At 39.3% G+C, this 20,602-nt stretch overlaps 3 protein-coding genes across 6 annotated transcripts in view; 1 reads left to right on the top strand and 2 right to left on the bottom strand.

Moving 5' to 3' along the window:
* Positions 1–911: 911 nt before the first annotated feature.
* Positions 912–10,678, bottom strand: LOC141444883 (uncharacterized). 3 transcript variants are annotated; one of them, XM_074110625.1, is made up of 4 exons: positions 9,983–10,678; positions 4,022–4,141; positions 3,250–3,586; positions 912–2,457 (listed from the first exon to the last, which is right to left on the bottom strand). In XM_074110625.1, exons 3-4 carry the CDS (start codon positions 3,551–3,553, stop codon positions 1,328–1,330), a joined length of 1,434 nt encoding a protein of 477 aa, XP_073966726.1. In that variant the 5' UTR covers positions 3,554–3,586; positions 4,022–4,141; positions 9,983–10,678; the 3' UTR covers positions 912–1,327. The 3 variants fall into 3 exon arrangements, with proteins under 3 accessions (XP_073966726.1, XP_073966723.1, XP_073966725.1); XM_074110622.1 differs by lacking the exon at positions 9,983–10,678 and adding an exon at positions 5,197–5,708; XM_074110624.1 differs by lacking the exon at positions 9,983–10,678 and adding an exon at positions 4,433–5,185.
* On the top strand, positions 7,087–13,405 carry LOC141444879 (uncharacterized). Of its 2 annotated transcripts, none has more exons than XM_074110612.1 (5): positions 7,087–7,249; positions 7,666–7,790; positions 7,909–8,028; positions 9,350–9,665; positions 10,719–13,405. In XM_074110612.1, the coding sequence occupies exons 2-5, from the start codon at positions 7,671–7,673 to the stop codon at positions 11,972–11,974; spliced, it is 1,812 nt and encodes a 603-aa protein (XP_073966713.1). In that variant the 5' UTR covers positions 7,087–7,249; positions 7,666–7,670; the 3' UTR covers positions 11,975–13,405. The 2 variants fall into 2 exon arrangements, with proteins under 2 accessions (XP_073966713.1, XP_073966714.1); XM_074110613.1 differs by lacking the exon at positions 7,087–7,249 and adding an exon at positions 7,456–7,488.
* A 1,229-nt stretch (positions 13,406–14,634) lies between these two features.
* The window catches only part of LOC141444881 (zinc finger protein 711-like), a 33,265-nt gene continuing 27,297 nt past the window's right edge, over positions 14,635–20,602 (bottom strand). Inside the window, exons 11-13 of the mRNA XM_074110618.1 lie at positions 18,195–18,306; positions 16,910–17,014; positions 14,635–15,522 (exon numbers count right to left, since the gene is read on the bottom strand). Coding sequence (XP_073966719.1) covers positions 15,334–15,522; positions 16,910–17,014; positions 18,195–18,306 — 406 coding nt within the window. The 3' untranslated portion in view covers positions 14,635–15,333. The remainder of the gene's footprint in view (positions 15,523–16,909; positions 17,015–18,194; positions 18,307–20,602) is intronic.

The following is a 20,602-nucleotide window of genomic DNA, read 5'->3' as shown; positions in this document are numbered from 1 at the left end:
GTAGAATGTCTAACTCGGGTGAAATTACCCATTTCCCCTAGAACTATTGGCGCTCGAAAATATCTAGGGTGAAATGGATCACTTTCCACCCTTCGTTTATCAATCTACTATTCAGTACTTACTTATAGTTCTTGAAATATGAATAACTTGCTATTCGCTTCGACAGTCGGCTCGCTTTTGTTTGATATTGACAAAAAGCTTTCTAGATCTTAGCTTCATTTGTCTAAGGATCTTAGTGAAGATTACGAATGGTCAGTTCATATTTCATGTGAACGGGACGGGTGTCACTATTTACCGGCACGGACAATACCGACATGGAAATCCGGCCCGATATTTCGTGTACACGCCCATACAAACTGGTGTCAAACTGACAAGATTTTCTATGGGCGTGGGCGTGTACACGAAATATCATGTCGGTATTGTACGGACGGGAAATAGTGTCACCCTGCCTGGGCTATACAAACACAAGTTTGTTTGAAATAGTCAGTCTCCCTATATATACTGTAGTCTTTGATAGTCAGTACACCCCTGCGAAGCCAAGGCAGGCGGCTAGTTATTTATACGAATATCAAAACAATTATTAAATTAAACAAATCCAATAATATTGTATGTGTACGCAAACTAAGTGCGATGCGTTGCAGTGGTTGCAGTAGTAAATTAAACATCAGATGTGCCAAAGGAAACTTTCGAAAATTGCAGAAATGACAAATTCCGGAATAGAAAAATTTCCGAAATTTCTCACAATTTTGTATGGGGGTTGAAACTTATTTAAATTTCCTATATTTCTTGTGAAAATTTCCAGAAATTTCTGAGAACTTTCCCAACTTTTTGGAAACTTTCTGCAACTTGCACATCTGTAATTAGTAATTACCATAAGTAATTACACATCATCATCAATGAAACAACAAAGGGGATGATACAAATAGGTATATTTATTAACAATAAAATTTTGATGCGTGCTTAGTATTATTTACAGAAGTAAAGTATTTTCTTCGCCTCAATCCACAAATACGTTTAATATTATTTTTAAACTAGATCTGTTACAAGTGAGGAACAAAAGACATTCCTCCCTATACAAGGAATAAATGTTAACACGGCCCACTCTGCACACAAAATTAATAGTAGATTGTTGCACCAAGCAGAAAGTTATTTATTCGGGCTTCTAATAGACTCTCGTTCGTAATTCCTCACTTACCGCCCTAAAGACACAATGTACTAATTATTTGCACATTTGAGAGCCAGATTTTTGTTGCTCAGTTTTTTTTTTTGTTTCCTAGGGAACTATTCAATTATTTAGGTGTTGTTATATTCGTCACATCATCTTATGCTATGCTCTTGATTTCAGACCTGAGTGTATTCGTAAATGGCTATTCAAATTTGGCTTCCGTGCAAACTGTTTGCCGCACACATCGCAGCGATACGGTCTTTCGCCGGTATGTGTTCGCGTGTGAGCAACTAAGTGCGATTTCCGGGCGAACCGTTTGCCGCACACATCGCAACAGAATGGTTTCTCACCCATGTGTATTCGCATGTGATCTACCAAATGCCATTTATGTTTAAACCATGTTTGGCACACATCGCAACAGAATGATTTCACATCTTTGTGTGTAACTCGAATATGACAAGACAAGGCACGTCTTTCTGTAAACTGTTTATAACATGTTTCACAACTGAGTGGTTTGTCACTTGCATGAGTTTTTCTTAAGTGGGCTTTCAAGGCTGACTTTAGAATGAAGCGCTTGTCACATATAGTGCAACTGTACAGTGTCTCACTGGAGTGTGTACTAAGGTGACTAGTCAAGCGCGTTTTTTGTGCAAACCGTTCATTACATATATGGCAACTGAATGATTTATCACCTGTGTGTATTTGTAGATGAGTTGTCAAGGACGACTTCTGACTGAACCTCATGTCACATGTGTCACAACTGAATGGTTTCTCACCCGAGTGTATTCTCTGTAAGTGAGTTATCAAGAACGAGTTTTCATTAAACCTCTTGCCACATATGTCACAACTGAATGGATTCTCATCTGTGTGTTTCCTTCGTAAGTGAACTACCCAAGATGACTTAACACTAAACCGTTTATGACATATTTCACAATTGAATGGTTTTTCACTTGTGTGTACCTTAACATGCTTTTTCAATTCTGATTTAACATTAAAATGTTTGCCACAAGTATTGCAAGTATGAGTTTTATGGGCCACTTGTGTTTGCATGGTACGAACGTGGCTGCTGTGAGGTGTTTCTTGTGGGCTAACTTGCTGGTGTTTGAGATTACAATCAAAGATCACAGGTATAGTGTAACTTGGAAGTTGCTCGTCGCTCAGAGGAATGTGTTTGAGTCCAACGAAGCAACTCCTGGCCTCAAACCGCTGATCGAACATCTGGCTGCACGAAGGTTCATCTCCTTGGTGCTGACTGTACTTAGGTAGGTGCTCCTGTGATTTCTTCAGCAAATCTGAAAATATTTAGAACAAAGTTGGAATGATGATTTGAAACAGTTTATACAAGTTTATTTTATACAATTTATTTTATAACAAGTTACTGTGTGGCCATCTTCAAAAAGAAGGAAATGTTTTTCTGTAATGCTATTCTATAGATAGGCAAACTGCCTTGCAAAATATAATATAATAAAATTTAAAACTGACATCTCACACATACATCAAGACACATGACCCCAATGTTACAGTACAAATGTAGTGAGTAATGTTTTTCCATCGTATTTTGTCGGAAAAGTTCGTATTTATAGAGAAAGCAAGATAATACGAAACTTATGCAACCAAATACTATGGAAAAACAATATTCAATAGATCTGTACTAAGTACTAATACTTATTAACATTGCAAGTTGTAGCTGCCGAAACCGAGGCTGCTGAAGTAGAGGGTTTTCAAGCGATGCTTGAATAAAACTTCGATAAAGATTAGACTGTAAGTATAATTTCGGAGGTAGCTGGTGTACATAGGAAAGTGCCTAAAAATGAGTCTTGACGGTTACATAGCTTTATATTCTAGTACATGCGAAGCTGTGATCGGTCAATATTTTAACGTCATGACCTCTGAGACGTTTTGATTTTACTTTACAGCTTAAGTAATTTTAAAACATAAATGACAAAATAAAAACAGTTGCGTTTGCAACACTTAACAAAAAAATTGTACAAATTGACTTAGCCATCTGATTTGTGTGAGAAAGCCTCCACTTTGCATTAGAACGATTTAAAGGGTTTCCCATAAAATCATAAGATACAACTTACTTTTTTTATTCAGCAAGGACTTCAAACTAGCATTGTCATCGTCATCGTCATCACCCATTGCTTCACCGCAGGTCGCCTCATCACCTTTTGCTTCAGTCTGATTATTTAAAACTGGTAAAGAACTTTCATCACCTATTTCTTCAAAAAATTCATCAGAAGGTACATTATCAATGTTACAAGTGTCTTCAGTAGGACAGCCGTATAATGTGTTTTCACATTCTTCTTTTATAATTTCTGACTTGATACTTATTTCTACTTCCAATGGGTCTGAGGTCTCCATTATCTCCAAATGTATTGGGGTCATTATTAGACTCGAGAGACTGTTGATGCTGGCAACCTAAAATTTCGACACTAGTTTGTAAATGGTACCTATATGAGTGAGAAAGAGAAAGAGATATAAAGTATATATGATTAAACAACAGTTTTCTTGTTTGATAAAATTCCTGATCAGCAGTAAAATGTAAGCTCAGAAGCAGAAGTTGATTAATGACATTTGATATTGTGTATAAATAGCAAGGTACAAAATAGGTCAAAAATCGCCAAAAATTGCGTTACTATTACTTGAACGCCCCTATGTCTAATGTATTATTTTATGTGTTTTTTTTAATGGTTATTTATCTGTTGTTCAATAGACATTGAATATTGAATTGTGTTGTATCCTTATTTTTTTTTAGTCAACAGATACAGACTTTTACAAAGTAATGACCAATTCTATTAGTTATAACTTTAAAAGATAATTTTCCACAAAAAGACCATGCTCCATAATACTAACATTAGTTTGGTGCAGCGCGTTGGCCAGGAGAGCCTGTGCCCTCGCAGCCCGGCTCTGGAACGCTGCTACCTTCCGCACGAAGAAGTGGCACTCCCAGCATAACTTATCATCTTCAGATAGCTGTAAAACACAAAACACTTTATATTTTACTAGCTGGTGCCTGCGGCTCTGCCTGCATAGACTTCATTTATTGCTATCCCATGAAAACTGCAATTTTCTGAGATAAAACTATCCTATGTCCTTCCCTAGGACTATCTGTGTACCTGATTTCATCTTAATCGGTTCAGTATATGCAGAGATTACCCCAATACAACCTCGCAAACTTTGTATCTTTATAATATTAGTATATAGCTTACATACCCAGGGTTCATACAATGTGTCTCTACCCTATGGACTGGAATGTGTTCGTACCTCAGACTTGGGAAGAACAGTTCTTAGAGATTTGGGTCCCATGCAAAATAAGAAAAAAAAAACCCTATGGACAAAGATGAATAGACCAAACCATTCAACACAATATTAACAGAGTAACTGCCTGATTTACTATTTAATAATTCAGAAAATTCATAACTTTTTTTTTTTAAACAAGCTTAGTGAATTTGTGAAGAAACCAAAAGGTACAGTAATCATTCACTAGGCAGTAGTGGGCTGCTTTCCGCAACTAGAACACTTAGTGCGCCTATTTTGTGTGTAATCATTCACTTATAATAATGCCATTAAAATTGGTCTTACAAAAGCACTAGCTACAATCAGGCCCCTCTTCCCCACTAAGCACATTGGGCATGTGCCCAGGGCCCCGCAATGCATTGGGGCCCCTAGTCCCTACTCCATTACCAAATGATAACTGATAGCTACTCCTCTCGCCTGAAAATCAGGCTTCCTGAATGCAGCATGTTGTGCCCAGGGCCTCTAATAGGTGAAAGACGGCCCCTGGCTACAGTAGCAAAGCTAGCCGAACTCAGGCCTGCGGGCCACCAAGTAGCCCACCAAGGAATTAATATTTGCCAACCAGTGCGTTGATTGGCCAGCCTTTCTTCTTTGTGTATAATTTTTGTAGTTACGTACTTTTAAGAGTAGTGTAGCCCAGTGCTACTTTAGACTTATAAATTTGCTCATAAATAAATCTATTAGCCAGCACTTTACTATAGGGTTCATGCAAAGAATGTAAAGAAACTTACGTTCAAAAACGAAGCATGAGATTTAGAATCATTTACAGGAAACAGGTTTCTGTCTCGACTCAAACATGTTACGCATATAGATTGGCTGAATAAAGTTACTCTAGCTGCACTCATTGTAAACAAAATGATAAATATTTAGCAATAAAATCAATTAAATTTTTGGGACAATAATGACCCCATCGATCGGTGCGGTCACACGAATGTCGAATTTGGGAGTTGGATAAGTGGAGACATACTTTAGATCTTCTACGGCAGAGAAAGTTGCGCGTTTTGGGCTCTTGGGTAGAAACCCCACAATCGATCGATCTTATGTTAATCACAGAACGACACACAACAACTACTATCCCAGACTACTATAAGTAGTCAGTTAAAAACTGACTTGAAAATGAAAACTATACAAAAGGAAGTGGAGAAAGGTCTTGATGAATACTTTACTTTCGCAAATAATCATTTTAGTTTAGATACTAAATTATACAGATTGTGTGTGCCCAATCAGGACCCGACTGACAGAAGTGACAGACGGCGAAAGTTTCTCGAGTGAGTGACACTCTTTCCCAGCCCGGATAACACCGACATGGAAATACCGACCCAGTTCTTTGTATACACGCAGTATGGTTCACAAAGATACACGCAGGGGCCTGACAGGTAGTTTCATTCATCGACGTTGTAGCGCTGCCATTTGTATGATATTATTACAATCTGTGGACCGCCGCCATTTCTTTGCTGTCATGTCCTTACCCGTCATTGTGTTTAAACATTGAGTGAGTGCGGGTATTCTATTGCGATGTCCTCCTTTGGTCGAGTTGTTAGTTCCATGAGTAGCCATCCTCCTCTGTTTAACAATACAATACTCTACTTGCGGTAGTGTTTTAGTGCGAGTGATATTCTACTGACTTCCAATATTGCAAAATTCAAGTGTTGTGTTGTTGATGTAATTCAACAAGTGCCACTGATAAACTATTTTTACATGCCCAAAAAAGACTATTTACATAATCTTTGGATTCGTGCTAGTACCGACTAGCCCTTATTTGCTGGCTTTAACCAAGAGTCAACTGTTGTTGATACGCGTATGTGAAAGACATTTTGACCATACTCATCGATCGAATATATTATATTCTGCTTGTTCACGTAAAGAAATGGTCATGGTGTACCACTCTCGTCTAAGGGAAAGTTTTCTAACCTTTGCAATAATAGCTCCATGTTCAAAATTTTATTCAAATATAATTTAATGGAAAGAGACCCTTTAATGAATAAATGATTAAAAACACTTGGTCGTTTATTTCATAACTTATACGAGTATGAATAAAAATTAAATTAGTACAAGACATCCGTAACTCCCATTTATCGTAGAGCGCATCACTAGCATTAACTGGAGACTATCGATAATGATTATATTGACCTGTGGAAAAGCCCTACGACTGTCAAATAAGTACCACAGATTGTAAAATTTAACAGCGCTACAACGTCAATAATAGGAAACAACAATAATTGACTGTCCTATCTGTAGCTAGCTACATATAGTAATCTGTGGATACACGCCCATACAAACTGACAGGAGCTTCTATGGGCGTGTACACGGAAAACAGATTCGGTATTTCCAACCCGGTATTATCCGAGCCGGGAAAGAGTAACCCGTAAAATACTCTGCGGTATTCCCGACCGAACCGAAACCGTACCGTATTTATTTTATCGACCCGAAATGAATGCACGACAATGCAAGACTTGATATTGATATTGAGTTCACCATTGCGACATGAGATGAGACAATGAGGGCTATCGTTTTTTGTCTTTCTAGATGGCGCCACTGATGCGTGAGGTTTTAAAGTGTGGCTTTCATTCATCGTATGTTATTACGGGCGTGAAAACAAAGTTTAGAAAAATCATATTTAATACACCTTAAAACCGCACCATAAAAATATCGCGCAACAACAGTGTTGCGTAGTCCCATTTTGTTCGATAAAAAAAGAAGCAAAAATGTTTTCGAAAGACAAAACTGTCTCAAAACACAGACATTCATTGCCCCGTAACGCATAATTGCCATAATTAATTTCAGGTAATGCAAAATATTCACAAAACTATTCTAATAATAAATAAACCCGCGTAGCTCACCCAAAAACTATTGAGATTGGCATTTCGGAGACCTCCCTCACGCTACACTAGTGTCTCTAGTGTAGAATTCATATGCGATAGCCCTCATTGGGTCATTTTTGAATCTTCAACTCGGGGGCGGTAGTGGTAACTGTAGCATAACATAATATCTACTCCCTGTTTAAGTAATATCATTGGTATGAGGTATGTTATTCTCAAGTCGGTACGTACGTATGTACAGTCACAGTCATGTCATGTCAGTTTTGACTTTGACTTTTGAGTGCACGTCGATTGGCATTTGTTTATGTTTGTACTTTAAGCGCAGTCGTTTGGGCTGTTTTTGCTTGGAGTCTATTATTTAGCCAAATATTTTCCGTGTAGGTATAATGAATGCAGCTGGGGACGCTTTACCCCTACAACAGTCTATCTGCGTGACATGTTTGAGTCAAGATAGGAAGCTGTTCCCCGTACATGATTCCAAATCTCGAGCTTCGTTCTTGCTGGACGTAAGTTCCTTTGGATTACTTAAATGAGCAAGAACCTGCTTATTGAAGAAGCTTAGGTAAGGTGTATGCGGTAGGTAGCTAGACTTATTAGTGAACATAAAGTACTCTTGTATTACAGCTATCTGAAGGTGACGCACTATGCTGGGAGTGCCACTTTTTCGTGGGGAAGATAGCAGCGTTCCGGAGCCGGGCTGCGAGGGCACAGGCACTCCTGGCCAGCGCGTTGCGTCACGCCAATGTTAGTATTGTGGAGAATCATCGTTATATTCGTAATTATGTTTTATGGGTATAAAAGAGATAAAAACTAACCTATATCCTACCCAGGTCCTCATAAAATCTCAGGTCCGAAAAATCTTCCAAAAATTGCGTTGCATAATATTTGAACACCCTCATATGTAGGTAACACAGAACAAAACCATTCACCACAGCACAAGACGCCGTGCTTGTCTCTAACTGTGTTTTAGGGCTTTGTGTGGAGACATACATTTGCCATGCAGGCGAAGCTACCTGAGTGATCAAAGAGTGAAGTACCCAGTTAGTTTTAGTTCTTTATTAGACTTGCTAGACCATGTTGATCAAGCAAGTTCTGAGTCCTACAATATTGCTGCTTTGAACTTTTGGATGAACCAAGCAAACAAAGTTGATATTACGATGACCGGATTGACAACTGGATGGCTTAGTGGTTAGAGAACCTGACTACGAAGCCAGAGGTCTCGGGTTCGGTTCCTGACCAGGCCAGATATTTGTATGAATTATACTTATGTTGTTCTTGGGTCTTGGATGTTTAATATGTAGGTATTGAAGTATGTATTTATCTATATAAGTATGTTTATCCATTGTCTAGTATCCATAGTACAAGCTGTCCCATGATATTTATTTATTTATTTATTTATTAATGATTGAAAGGGATCCCATGCTCCAATGAGCTTTGATCTGAATTCCTTAGTTTTCTAATGATTTTTGTAGCTTATTATATTAACAATAATGGCGTTAAGCAATATAGTATCCCATATTTACTTCAAAGTTCATTGTTTTCGAGATATTTGGCATCAAAGTTGAACAATTTTAGGCCAAAAAACTGGTTTTCTGGCCATAACTTTTGTGTTAATTAGTTTCAAATGAAAACCCTCAAACAGTTTTTAGAGACTTCAAAGACAAACCCAAATATGTAGATTTTGTATATGTTTTTTTATTCAACTGGATGGCAAACGAGCAAGTGGGTCTCCTGATGGTAAGAGATCACCACCGCCCATAAACATGTTAGATCTTTTACTTCAATAGAGATACAAAATAAGTGTGTTTTTTTTTTCAGACAATGTTTAAAAAAATCATACAAAATAAAGTATTCCTTTTTTCAAAATCCGGTAGACAAAAATGGAGATAAAAGATTGGAGAACCGATAGCCCTTTGACTTATAATTCTATCTGTAGTGCAAAAGTAGGATTTGATTCAAAACTTGTCAAAAATCGATGAAAACCTCGGGTAGCCCCTTAACTGATATATTTATTTAGATTTTTGTTCCATAATAATTGCATAAGAATAAAGTGTTAAATTTTTAGGAAACCAAAATCAACAGCCTCTCTAGTCTGATGATAACACCTGTGTACCTGGAGATTATTCTAGAAAGTTCACAAGTTAATGTAAAAACTGAAACTGTGAAAGAAGAATGTGTAAAGACATTCCACGAATGCCCTGTTGAACACACTTATGATTATGACAGCAATGATGTACCAATTGATGAATCTTTTGAGTTGGATGATGAAACTTTGTTACCAATTCCAAATAAAGAAACAGAAGAAAACGGTGACCAGGGTGCTTGCAGTGATGCTATGGATTATGTAACCAGCACTAGATCAAAGTTGTTGAGTGGTAAAGGTGAGTTGTTTTTACAAGCTTTTTTTTAACTTGCCCTGTTTGTTTATTTATTTGGCTCAGGATGACATCGTCCACAGTCCCATTTTGTCACCTTCTTAAATCGTCCTCATTCTCACACAGTCTACTGTTCTGATTCGCCAACATTCCCACATCGTCACTTTCCTATCTTGTCTGCTTTCTTACGTGGGCCACAGTACCAACTCGTCAACAGTCTTATTTCGACTACAGTGCTAACACGTCAACATTATTTATTGCATCATTCATTATCCAAACTAATATAAATGCTCATATTAAATATAATGACCCGGATAACTCACGTCTTAAATCGAGTTTAGCTCGACATGTTTCGGGCTAATCCGTAGCCCTTCGTCTTCGGAGCAACGCGACTCAGCGGCTGCTGCAACCCGCGCACTGCGCGCCACCGCTCTGCTCGCGCGACTACCCGACGAAACTGACACCGGCACACAACTACCCGCGTTTTCATCATCATTACAACTGTCAAATATAGGGTAGTACACAACACTAACAACATCGCTCTGTAAAGGTACGTTCACACACACCGATGACGCAGCACGAGTATTTAACACCGTTTTCCAACTCGGAGGTACCGTCCAACCACTATCCCGGTTGAAATTCGGCCGACGACTAATCTCGATGGCTTCACGCACTTTCCGCGGAATGAAAAATTTCTCTCTCGCAAGTACAGATACCTTATCAAATGTGATATAGTGCGTCGAATCCGAGTCCATTGAGTGCTCGGCCACAGCAGACCCCTTGTCGTTCTGTTTCCTCATACTGCGTATGTGCTCCGATACCCTTGTGGAAACGTTTCGTCCAGTCTCTCCAATATAGCTCTTACCATAGGCACAGGGAATCACATATACCCCGGGACCACTCAGGGGCTCCTTATCCTTCGGCGAACATACCAACTGTCTGAGCTGCAAATGAGGACGGAAAATCGACTTGATGCTATTATTAACTGGCCACCTTATACTAAAATGAATTCTGGTCACCCATAAATAGAAACTAACAACTTCCTTGAAATATTTTCAGATTTGCTGGACAAAGGGCAGGAGCATCCATGTAAGCTGGAGCCGACGCGTGATGCTGACGTCGCACCTGAGTACAGCCAGATCCTCGCAGCAGATGAACTAACCCAGAGCCAGACCCTCGGGCAGCAGTTTAAGCTCAAGAGTTACTGCATCGGACTTGAGCACATTCCTCAGGGTGACGAGCTTATCTCAAGCTATTCTAGTCCTTTGGCCTTCGATTGTGATCTTAAACGACAAGCAACACCCCGTGGCAGCAGTGCTCACTCGTTCGGGGAACAATCACACATGTATGTACCCAAAAAAGCATATATTTGCAATACTTGTGGCAAACATTTTAAAAGTGAGCCGGAATTGAAGAGGCACATTTTGATACACTCTGTTAAGAAATCTGTCAGTTGTAATAAATGTGACAGGCAGTTTAATAACAAGCTGACTTGGTTAAATCACTTATACAAAAATCATACAAGTGGGGAAGCATTCATTTGTGATTTATGCCATAAACGGTATAAACGAAAAACGTATTTGATTAGGCATCTACTTGTACACAGTGAGAAAGCATTCTGCTGTGATGTATGTGGCAAGCAGTTTACTCTTAAGTCACAGTTAACAAATCACTTGCATGCACACACAGATGAGAGGCCATTTAGTTGTGACAAATGTGGAAAACGGTATAAGCAAGCCGCAGTGTTGAGAGTCCACTTAGCAATGCACACAGGAAAGAAATCATTTAATTGCGATCAATGTAATAAAACGTTTGTCACAAAAAGGAGATTGTATTTACACTTTAAATCACATTCAAGTGAACGACCATTCTTGTGTTATATATGTAAAAAGCGATTCAAAGCGAAGCTGTACTTGGTGAAACACTTAAATGTGCACACGGGGGAGAAATCATTCAATTGTGACATGTGTCAGAAAATGTTTGCGACGAAAGGGACCGTGGCTCGCCACAAACAATTAGTGCACACGCACACAGACGTGAGACCGTTCTGTTGCGATGTCTGTCAAGCACGGTTTAAATTAAAAGAGCAATTGGTGGTCCACATGAGAGTGCATACCGGTGAGAGACCATATGGTTGCGATGTATGTGGCAAACGGTTTAAGAAGGGGTCTGTATTGAAAGCCCATTCACGAATACACACGGGTGAGAAACCATTTGGTTGTGAAATATGTGGGAAGCGGTTTAATCAAAAGTCACCCATGAAAACTCACTTACGGACACACGCGGGTAAGAAAGCCAAGAAAGGAAGAACATAGCAATAGCACGTGAGATGATATCTATCACGAACGATCTTTTACCAGCTGGATGTGTAATAATAACAAAATAATAAAGATTTTATTTCGGACAACTATACTCCGTTTAATTTAAGGTTTGAATTAACGGTCAAATTGTAACACACGTTTCTCAGTCTTTCAAAAACACAAATGGAGTAAAAATACCTACGTGTACATTTATTATGTTTTTATTATAGAAGTTTTAAATAGTTTCTTTGTTTCATTTGAAAACGTGTGCAAATTTCAAATGTTAAAGTAAATGGAGTATAAGAGGTCCATAAATGTTATGCAAGAGTTCTATTGTGGTCTAGACCAAGTGCTCTTATTAAAAATATACTTATTTATTATTATACTTTTTCATAAACTTGTGTGATTCGTCGAAACATTGAATGCATGCCCCTTGAGGGGTTACTACGAAAATCGATGTTCGTATCGCACCGTCCCTTTCACTCGCGTATTTAAAGACATAAGCGTCTGCGGGACGGCAACATACGAAGTTCGAGTTTTGCACTTCGTGGTATAGGGCATGATTCTGAGATATAACGAACGAGGATTCTTAATTTTCTTGCTTTGTATGGTTTGACCCATGTAAGTTAATTTTGATTCACGTCTAGAGGTGAGCTTGACTTGAAAGCGATGAGAATCTGTATAAAGAACATCATTTCAAGATTTGAAGCAAATCACTTGATACATTCTGAAAAACAGTACATTAAAAAAGTCAAAAACTGTAACAAGTAGGATGTTCATACTCGTTATAAATATTTTTCACTATAAGGGTATTCACTTTTCACAAAAAAAAATTATGACAAAAAATATAACCGACTACAAAAAAACCATGAAAATAATTTTCTACCAGTCTGATCTGAAGTCGGTCAGTGCCTCAGCACGAGCCAGCAGGAGTGGACCTATAGTCATCTACCTCACCTACGCACTTTATATTTATATTGGGCTTCAATCACTCCTGCTGCTGGCTCCTGCTGAGGCACCGACCGACTTCAGACTGGTAGAAAAATATTTTCATGGTTTTTTTGTAGTTTGTTAAATTATTTGTTATAAATTTTTTTTCACGCTTTTTAGTGTAAATAATCTAAGATACAATAGTTTAATATCATCTGCTCGTCACCTTTTACGACAGATTGCTTTTTCCTATATTAAGGAGACCTGGTGCTTCACCACCCGTTTTACCATATGCATTACGACGAGCATAAATTGCTTAGCAACTGTGTCAAAGTAATTAAAATTCAACCCGTGAAATACGTTATTGAGTAGTAACTCCGATGGTCAACTGTGGTCTTCATCATCAGTTCCACTTCACCAAATGATGATTTTCAAGAGCAAATGCACGAGTTACTACTAAATATATCCAATTTACTATAGGTGTCCCTACAACATTTGAAGAGTTCCCTCGATTTCCTTAAGATAAATAAATAAATAAATATCATGGGACACTTGACACCAATTGACCTAGTCCCAAACTAAGCAAAGCTTGTACTATGGATACTAGGCAACGGATAAACATACTTATATAGATAAATACATACTTAAATGCATATTAAACATCCAAGACCCGAGAACAAACATTCGTGTTATTCACACAAATATCTGCCCCGGCCGGGATTCGAACCCAGGACCTCAAGCTTCGTAGTCAGGTGCTCTAACCATTTAGCCATCCCGTCGTCAGATTCAGATCCAATCATCAGATCCTGAATTGGTTATAATTGAAGACATTCCTAGACGAACGAAATAAAAAAAAATCAAATCGGTTAATAAATGACGGAGTTCTGAGGTAACAAAAATAAAAATAAAAAATACAACCTAATTGATAACCTCCTCCTTTTTTGAAGTCTGTTAAAAACCCGAGCCCATTTGATGTAAGGCCGACTATCAAACTCGACTATGGATGGCCATAGTTTGGATGACAATGCAAGTACAGTCAAGAGTTATACATACACATAAATCTCTGACCATCAGGTGACCCACTTGCTCGTTTTCCATCCAGTCAAATAAAAAAAAACATTTATTCTGTTCAAATACAAAAAAATATATTTTTCACTTCTAATGCTCGTAAAGTTCGTATTTATGCTGTCTCTAGGCGACATAAAATGACTTTTTGTGCTCTAGTGCATAAAGTAAAATCTTCGTCTAAGACCAAGGCAATTAGGTGTAAACATCCACAAACTAAGAAGTTTCAACATATATTTTTTTAATAATTTTTCATTTATTAAAACTTAAAATCAATCAATTCAATCAAAATAGATCAATAAAACTAAAAAAATATAATTATATAATGATGCATGGAATAATAAAAGGTACATAGTAAGTGAACAATTGTTTCCACTGTTGATATTTCATTTCCTCGCCATCGAAGTGAAAAGCAGAGTGTAAAACTCGAGCATTAAACCCATTTTCCCATCGACGTGTCTATCCACCCTCGCCGTACCGGCTCGGGTGGCTATATGAACGTCTCGGGTAAAATGGCTCGTTTTATGCTCTTGTTGTACAATCTACTATTCTTGAATAAAAAACTACTTCATTAGGGCTAATTTACTGTATTATATAATAAAAAACTGTAAATACAAGTCGGAATAAATTAAAACCTGCTTTATTTACAGCAAGTTTTTTTCTAAGCACTTGGGGTCTCTAAAAACCCTGTCCAAGAGAAGAGCGAAAAAGACGTTTTTCCGTCGGTAGACGTTTTGCGTCGTCGCGTCGGGAAATGGGTACGTTCCACTAACCGTCCGTAACCACGAGCGTTCACTCGACGTCATAGATACGTCACTGTTCGCGACCGCATCGCACCTATTTCTCTCGCATAATATTGGTGGGTCAGAGTGGGCTTTCACGCAAACGTAGCGGGCAGGAATGAGAGCGATGTCATCAGAACTTGATGAACTTTCCGAGTCATTATCTGTCATTAATTTTGTTTGAAAAGCAACCATAAATTCACGGGAATTCATTATCATCCATCATCAGCCTACAGCAGTCCATTGCTGGACAAAGGCCCCTTCCATGGCGTGCTACAACACTCTGTCTGTGTCTCTGTGAACGGTGGAGCAGACGAGTCCTCGAGTGGAGACCACGGGAAAGCGTAGTTTTAGGGCGTCCTGAGGTACGGTGGACGGACGACCTTAAGAGGGTCGCTGGCGGCGGATGGATGCGAGGGGCTAATATTTTCTCATAGGCTCCACGTTTTCGCGATGCCGCCATATTGCGAGCACACGGCGCTTAAGATGTACGTTCCTATAACATTCGCATACAACGCCAGCGGCCTTTTAACCCATTCATGTTAGTGGAACGGCAAATTTAGCGGTCATGGTCGAGGGCGCTAAGTGGAACGTTCCCTATGTGCCATTCTCTTGCTCTGTACAAGTGTTTTCTTCGATTTTTTTGTTTTTCTTCTTGATCTTGTGTTTGTACCGGCCGTGCAGGTAGAGGGCGCTCTTGTAGCCAAACGTGGCGTCGCACAGCTTACACGCGAATGGGCGCGCGCCTGTGTGCGTGTTTATATGATCCAGGAGGGTTGATTTGTTCTGTGGACAAAGCATTTGAAGGTTATATCTATAAGGTGTTTCAAAGTTAATCCTAATAGGATACATTATGTTATTTTTGATTTCCGTTAACTTTAAGAGAACATTTAACAGGTCAAATGAATAATTTATTGAATCAGGAGGTCTATATCAGGGTCGGCATGATTAAATAATTTTGATTTAAATCATGATTTAAATCACGATTTAAATCACGATTTAAATCAAATGATTTTTTCAATAAAAATCAATGATTTAATCAATTCTCTTTATATTGTCATAAATGTTGGTTAAAAATCAATCAATGTAATTGTCATCGTTATTCATTATTATAGTACTTAAAGAAAAAAACCAGTTTTCCAACAGGAACAGCAATAACAAGAACAAGTTCAATGAAAACTGAAACTGAACGGAACGATCGAAAGCTTGTTTGGATGAATGAGATATTTTAGGGGAATTTCCCGCGCGCCGTTTACTAAACACCGCGCGGGGAATTCCCTTTTTCTCAGAGCGCGTTCCGTTTTACGCAAAACTTTTGTTAAAACTATGACAACTGATCACGATTTATACGATTTTTTCAAAAAATCATGATTTTTTCCAACCCTAGTCAATCCAATTAACTAAAAGAATTCCTTTGCTGACCCGCGACCTCATAGGTCTAGGTTCTAGGTTTAAGGTCGCGGGTGAGCAAAGAAATTCTTTTAGTTCAGGTCAAATGAAGTTAATTTGTCCTACAAGCTTAGTGGCCTAACTGTTACTGTGCAGTAATAGTAGATTATTGTCGTGGCCTGGAAGTAGCCAATTGCTGGCTGAGTATGAGTATTAAACGGACGAGCTTGCGAGTCCGTTTAACTAATACGAAGCCAGCAATTGCTATTCCAGCCGAGACTAATATAAAGCTTTTCTCAAAAATGATGAATAATTCTGAAATAGACTAAACTTTTTCTCAAAATATATCATAGCATTTTATTTTATTCCAATTATTTTTCTTATGCTTTCCCGCCTTTTTTCATTAAAAATAAACTCCAGCTGTATTTTTCCACCGAAAACACCACAAGCTGTTTCAGACCCAATAAAAAAAGTCCGAAGTTCCAACAAAATATCTGATACTGGCCATTAGATTTGGCTGTATACGACTTGTGCCAACATTTCCATGGCCCTTTTTAACTTTTATAAAAAATTTGGACTGATTGCAGGCGCACTAATTTATTATTGTCGAGCTAGCGCGCCTGCAATCTTTTTAACTTTTTAATTTTTCGCTGACCATAAACTATGCACTTCACTTTCTGATATGTAAAGAATAATGTCAACTTTTACGGACATTTTTGAGAAAAATAATGTAATAGTGTAATAATAATAGTAAAGGTTTGGTGTGTGCGTGCGCGCGTCTCACCGTGAACGCCTTGCCGCAGTGGTCGCAGACCTTATTCCTGGCGGGCGGGATGCCCTCGTGCTTGACGCGCTCGTGGTTGCGCTTGGCGATGCGCGTCTTGAACATCTGCACAAACAACGTCACCATCAGCAGCCGACAGACGTCCACTGCTGGACAGAGCTGTCTCCAATAGGGAATGACTTATTTAATTTAATTATGAAATCGAAGCTTGTCAAAGCGCGTTGTCGAACAGAAAACAACTCTTAAGCTACCTTTACATGGAACAGAGATTTAATATCGTTAAAATACAAACTGAAATATAGATGCACAGAAAAACCAGAAACCAGGTTGTCCAGCAGTGGTGTAGCGGTATAGCACGCGGTACGGAACGCCGAGGACCTGGGTCCGATTCCCAGTGCTGGTCTTATTTGGTGTCCAGCAGTGGTGTAGCGGTATAGCACGCGGTACGGAATGCCGAGGACCTGGGTTCGATTTCCAGTGCTGGTCCCCAGTGGGGAAATAAAAAATACAAAAAAGATTCCAAAAAAAACAATCTTACTTTATCGTGTTTCTTTTATCCATGTTTGCGATTATGCGGGTATGTTTTACTTAGTTGATTGTACACCAAGAGCATGAAACGAGCCATTTTACCCAAGACGTATATATAGCCACCCGAGCCGGTATGGCGAGGGTGGATAGACGTCGAGGGGAAAATGGGTTTAATGCTCGAGTTTTACACACTGCTTTTCACTTAGATTGTGGGGAAATGAAATAGCAACAGTGGAAACAATTGTTCACTTTCTAATATACGTTTTATTTTTCATGCATTATTGTATAATTAATTATATATTTTTAGTTTTATTGATTTATGTATTTTGATTGATTTGAGAATTTTTAGTTTTTTATAAATTAAAAATTATTAAAAATAAAATAAAAAATTGTGTTCTGTTGACATCTGATTACTTTGATCTTAGACAAAGATTTTACTTTATGCACTAGAACATAAAAAGTAATTTTATGTCGCCTACTCGTAGATCCAGCATAAACACGAACTTTACGAGCATGAGAAGTGAAAAATCTATTTCTACTTGTGAGATTCCTCATTGTTTCTATAAAATTAGCTTATTGTACAATTTATACTTGTTGGTTCTCCGAAAAAAAAAAATAAGATTAGACAGAGACAAAATACTAGCATGTGATGTCAAGCGCTAAAATACTGTTTTTAAAGACCGAAAGATAGAATCGGACAGTCAAATCTAGACACTAATCTGAGTAAATGCCGATTTCCTGTGCCCCTCCCCCTCACCTCCCCGCAGACCCCGCAGGCGTGGCGTGGCTCCCGCGAGTGCACCCCGTCCACATGCAGTTTGAGCGACGCTCGCTGCAGGAACGATTTGCTGCACAAGTTGCATTTGAATCTGAAAACAATTACGGCTGGTGAACTAAGTAACTCTGTCTTTCCAGTATATCTGTCTGTTTGTTTGTTACTCCTTCACGCCTAAACAGCTTGGATGGTTTTAGATGACCTTTGGTATGAAGATAGCTGGACATCTGGAATAAGACATAGGCTACTTTTTATCCCGATATCGGGATAAAATCCCAAAATTTAAACGGCCGGAATTAGACACATAAAATTTGGTGCAGTTACTTTTTACGCAACGTTTATGAATTCCACGGTTGTTGGAATTCCCACAGGAGTTTTCGTGAAACTACGGAATTTCCGTCAAGTGCTAAACCTAATGGCTTAGGCCGCGGCCACATGAAATCGGTCGACGCTCGTTTCCAGTGTCAAATCTGGTCACGTGACATATAGCGATAAAGCTGAAAATATTGAGCTTTATCGCTGAAAAAAAAAACCACTTAAATTTCTGGAAAAACACTTATTTATTTTATTCATTCACTCCAATATCTTTTATTTGTACCACTGCCACGAACTGCTACTAAACGAGATTAAGAACTCAGCTTCCAAGCAGGCCAAGATCATTCCTGCAAGAAGCCATCTTGTCGCTGCTGCTCGACGCGGCGACTTGACGCTACTTTTTTCGAGTCGAGGGAAATTCAAAATCACCTTCAAAATGGGGTCACGTGACCAGATTTATCGCTGCAAACGAGCGACTGCAAATGGCCGCGCCTTTACGCGTGCGAAGTCGCGGGTAAATGCTAGTATAGGTGCCACTAGAGTTGAGGTCACGCACACAAGAGCATCTCATGTAATGACAGCGGGATTTTGACATTCACAATACAATACAAAGACTCTTTATTGTACACCAGACATAGTAAACGATACGCAAATTAAAAATTAAGGGTGAGCAATAGGCCGGCTTATCTTAAGACGATCTCTTCCAGGCAAACCTTTTACAGAAAGAAGAAGGACTCAGTCACTCACTCGTTCATTTAATTCATTCTACTTTTACGAATCTGTTCTTCATTTTAGCTGTGCGTGTAATCGTTGTAATCAACTCTCGTCGTGGTACTATCTCTACGTAATGGGCAGGATCACTCACGGCATGTCCTCGGGCGCGCGCGTGCTTGAGCGTGTAAAGGCGATGGTTGCGGTACAGCTGCATCGTGCGGAACTGTATGTGGCACTCCGCGCAGAATGCCGCCGCGTCCACCTGACACCAAACATTCGTGACATCATGTTATATGGCAGACCTCTGTACAACTGGCCGCTGACAGAATAACAAAATTCAAAGGACCCCGACCTAAAGTATGAAAATGAAAAATGTGGTTTCAGTAAAACATCCTGAGATTTTGATATGTTATAGATTCTAGAATGCTGGAAGTGGTCTCTATAAAACTAAACTAACCTTTGACATATTCAAAATCTCAGGATAATTAATTATTTATTTAACTGAAACCCCATTTTCCATACTTAAGGCAGTTGTCTCACCGCCGGCGAGGAAAAAGATTGGCTCAAGAAACGAAACAAAGATATAAGATCCTGTGTGAGTAAAAGAGACATAAATTAATAGTGATCGCTGGCCGTTCACACTGTCACAGCGACAAGAGCTAAGACTCGCCTGAGCTATAAAACTAGCTCAGCGATACTCGCTCAGCGCTTGTTAGCTTGGCGGCCCCCCGGCACGAGCGAGTGGGGCGAGTAATCGCCCGTCTGTGCTCGAACACTCGCTTTTCACTGCTCGCCAACTCGTTCTAGTTACTCGCTCTGCTCGCTTCTCGCTCATCGTCGGCAGTGGGACAAGTGCCTTAGGTCCGGGGTCCTTTCCAAATTATTGATTCTATTTTGTTTTTAAGGTTCCGTACCTCCAGTGGAAGAACTTTTGACCTTTTGACTTGGTGAAATTGATTCCATTTTTAATGTACCCGGAGTTTTACTTCGCGGCCATCGCTAGAAAGCCGGGAGAGAGGCATATATTCTCCCGTTGGGCTCCGCGGGGTGCATGGGTGTCTTTTTTGGGTCTCCATTGGTTTCCTCGGTGACGGACCCTAGCCATTTGTCAGTACCATAGTGTCAGGTGTCAGTACCTTAGTATTAGGTGTCGGTACCTTAGTTGTCTCAGGTGTCTGTAAGTACCCTAGAGTCAGGTTTCAGTACCCTAGTGTCAGGTGTGGACCAGCTTAGTGTCAAGTGTCTGGATGTTAGTGTCACGTGTGTTGACACTTGATAAAGTTTGTACCTTAGTGTCGTGTGTCTTCATGCGCCAGCGAGGCCCTCGTCGCCGCGGTACTGGCCGCCGCATACAGCGCAGC

This window comes from Choristoneura fumiferana, chromosome 30, assembly GCF_025370935.1.
Source record: "Choristoneura fumiferana chromosome 30, NRCan_CFum_1, whole genome shotgun sequence".
NCBI lineage: Eukaryota > Metazoa > Arthropoda > Insecta > Lepidoptera > Tortricidae > Choristoneura > Choristoneura fumiferana.
This window is presented reverse-complemented; position numbering and strand designations above follow the sequence as displayed.

Coding starts and splice junctions, on each gene's coding strand:
- LOC141444883 (XM_074110622.1), bottom strand. CDS start 5,310: ATGAGTGCAGCTAGAGTAACTTTATTCAGCCAATCTATATGCGTAACA. Junction 4,142..5,196: donor CTCATGCTTCGTTTTTGAAC/GTAAGTTTCTTT, acceptor TGTGTTTTACAG/CTATCTGAAGATGATAAGTT. Junction 2,458..3,249: donor GTCCTTGCTGAATAAAAAAA/GTAAGTTGTATC, acceptor AAATATTTTCAG/ATTTGCTGAAGAAATCACAG.
- LOC141444879 (XM_074110612.1), top strand. CDS start 7,671: ATGAATGCAGCTGGGGACGCTTTACCCCTACAACAGTCTATCTGCGTG. Junction 7,791..7,908: donor GAGCTTCGTTCTTGCTGGAC/GTAAGTTCCTTT, acceptor CTTGTATTACAG/CTATCTGAAGGTGACGCACT. Junction 8,029..9,349: donor GCGCGTTGCGTCACGCCAAT/GTTAGTATTGTG, acceptor TTAAATTTTTAG/GAAACCAAAATCAACAGCCT.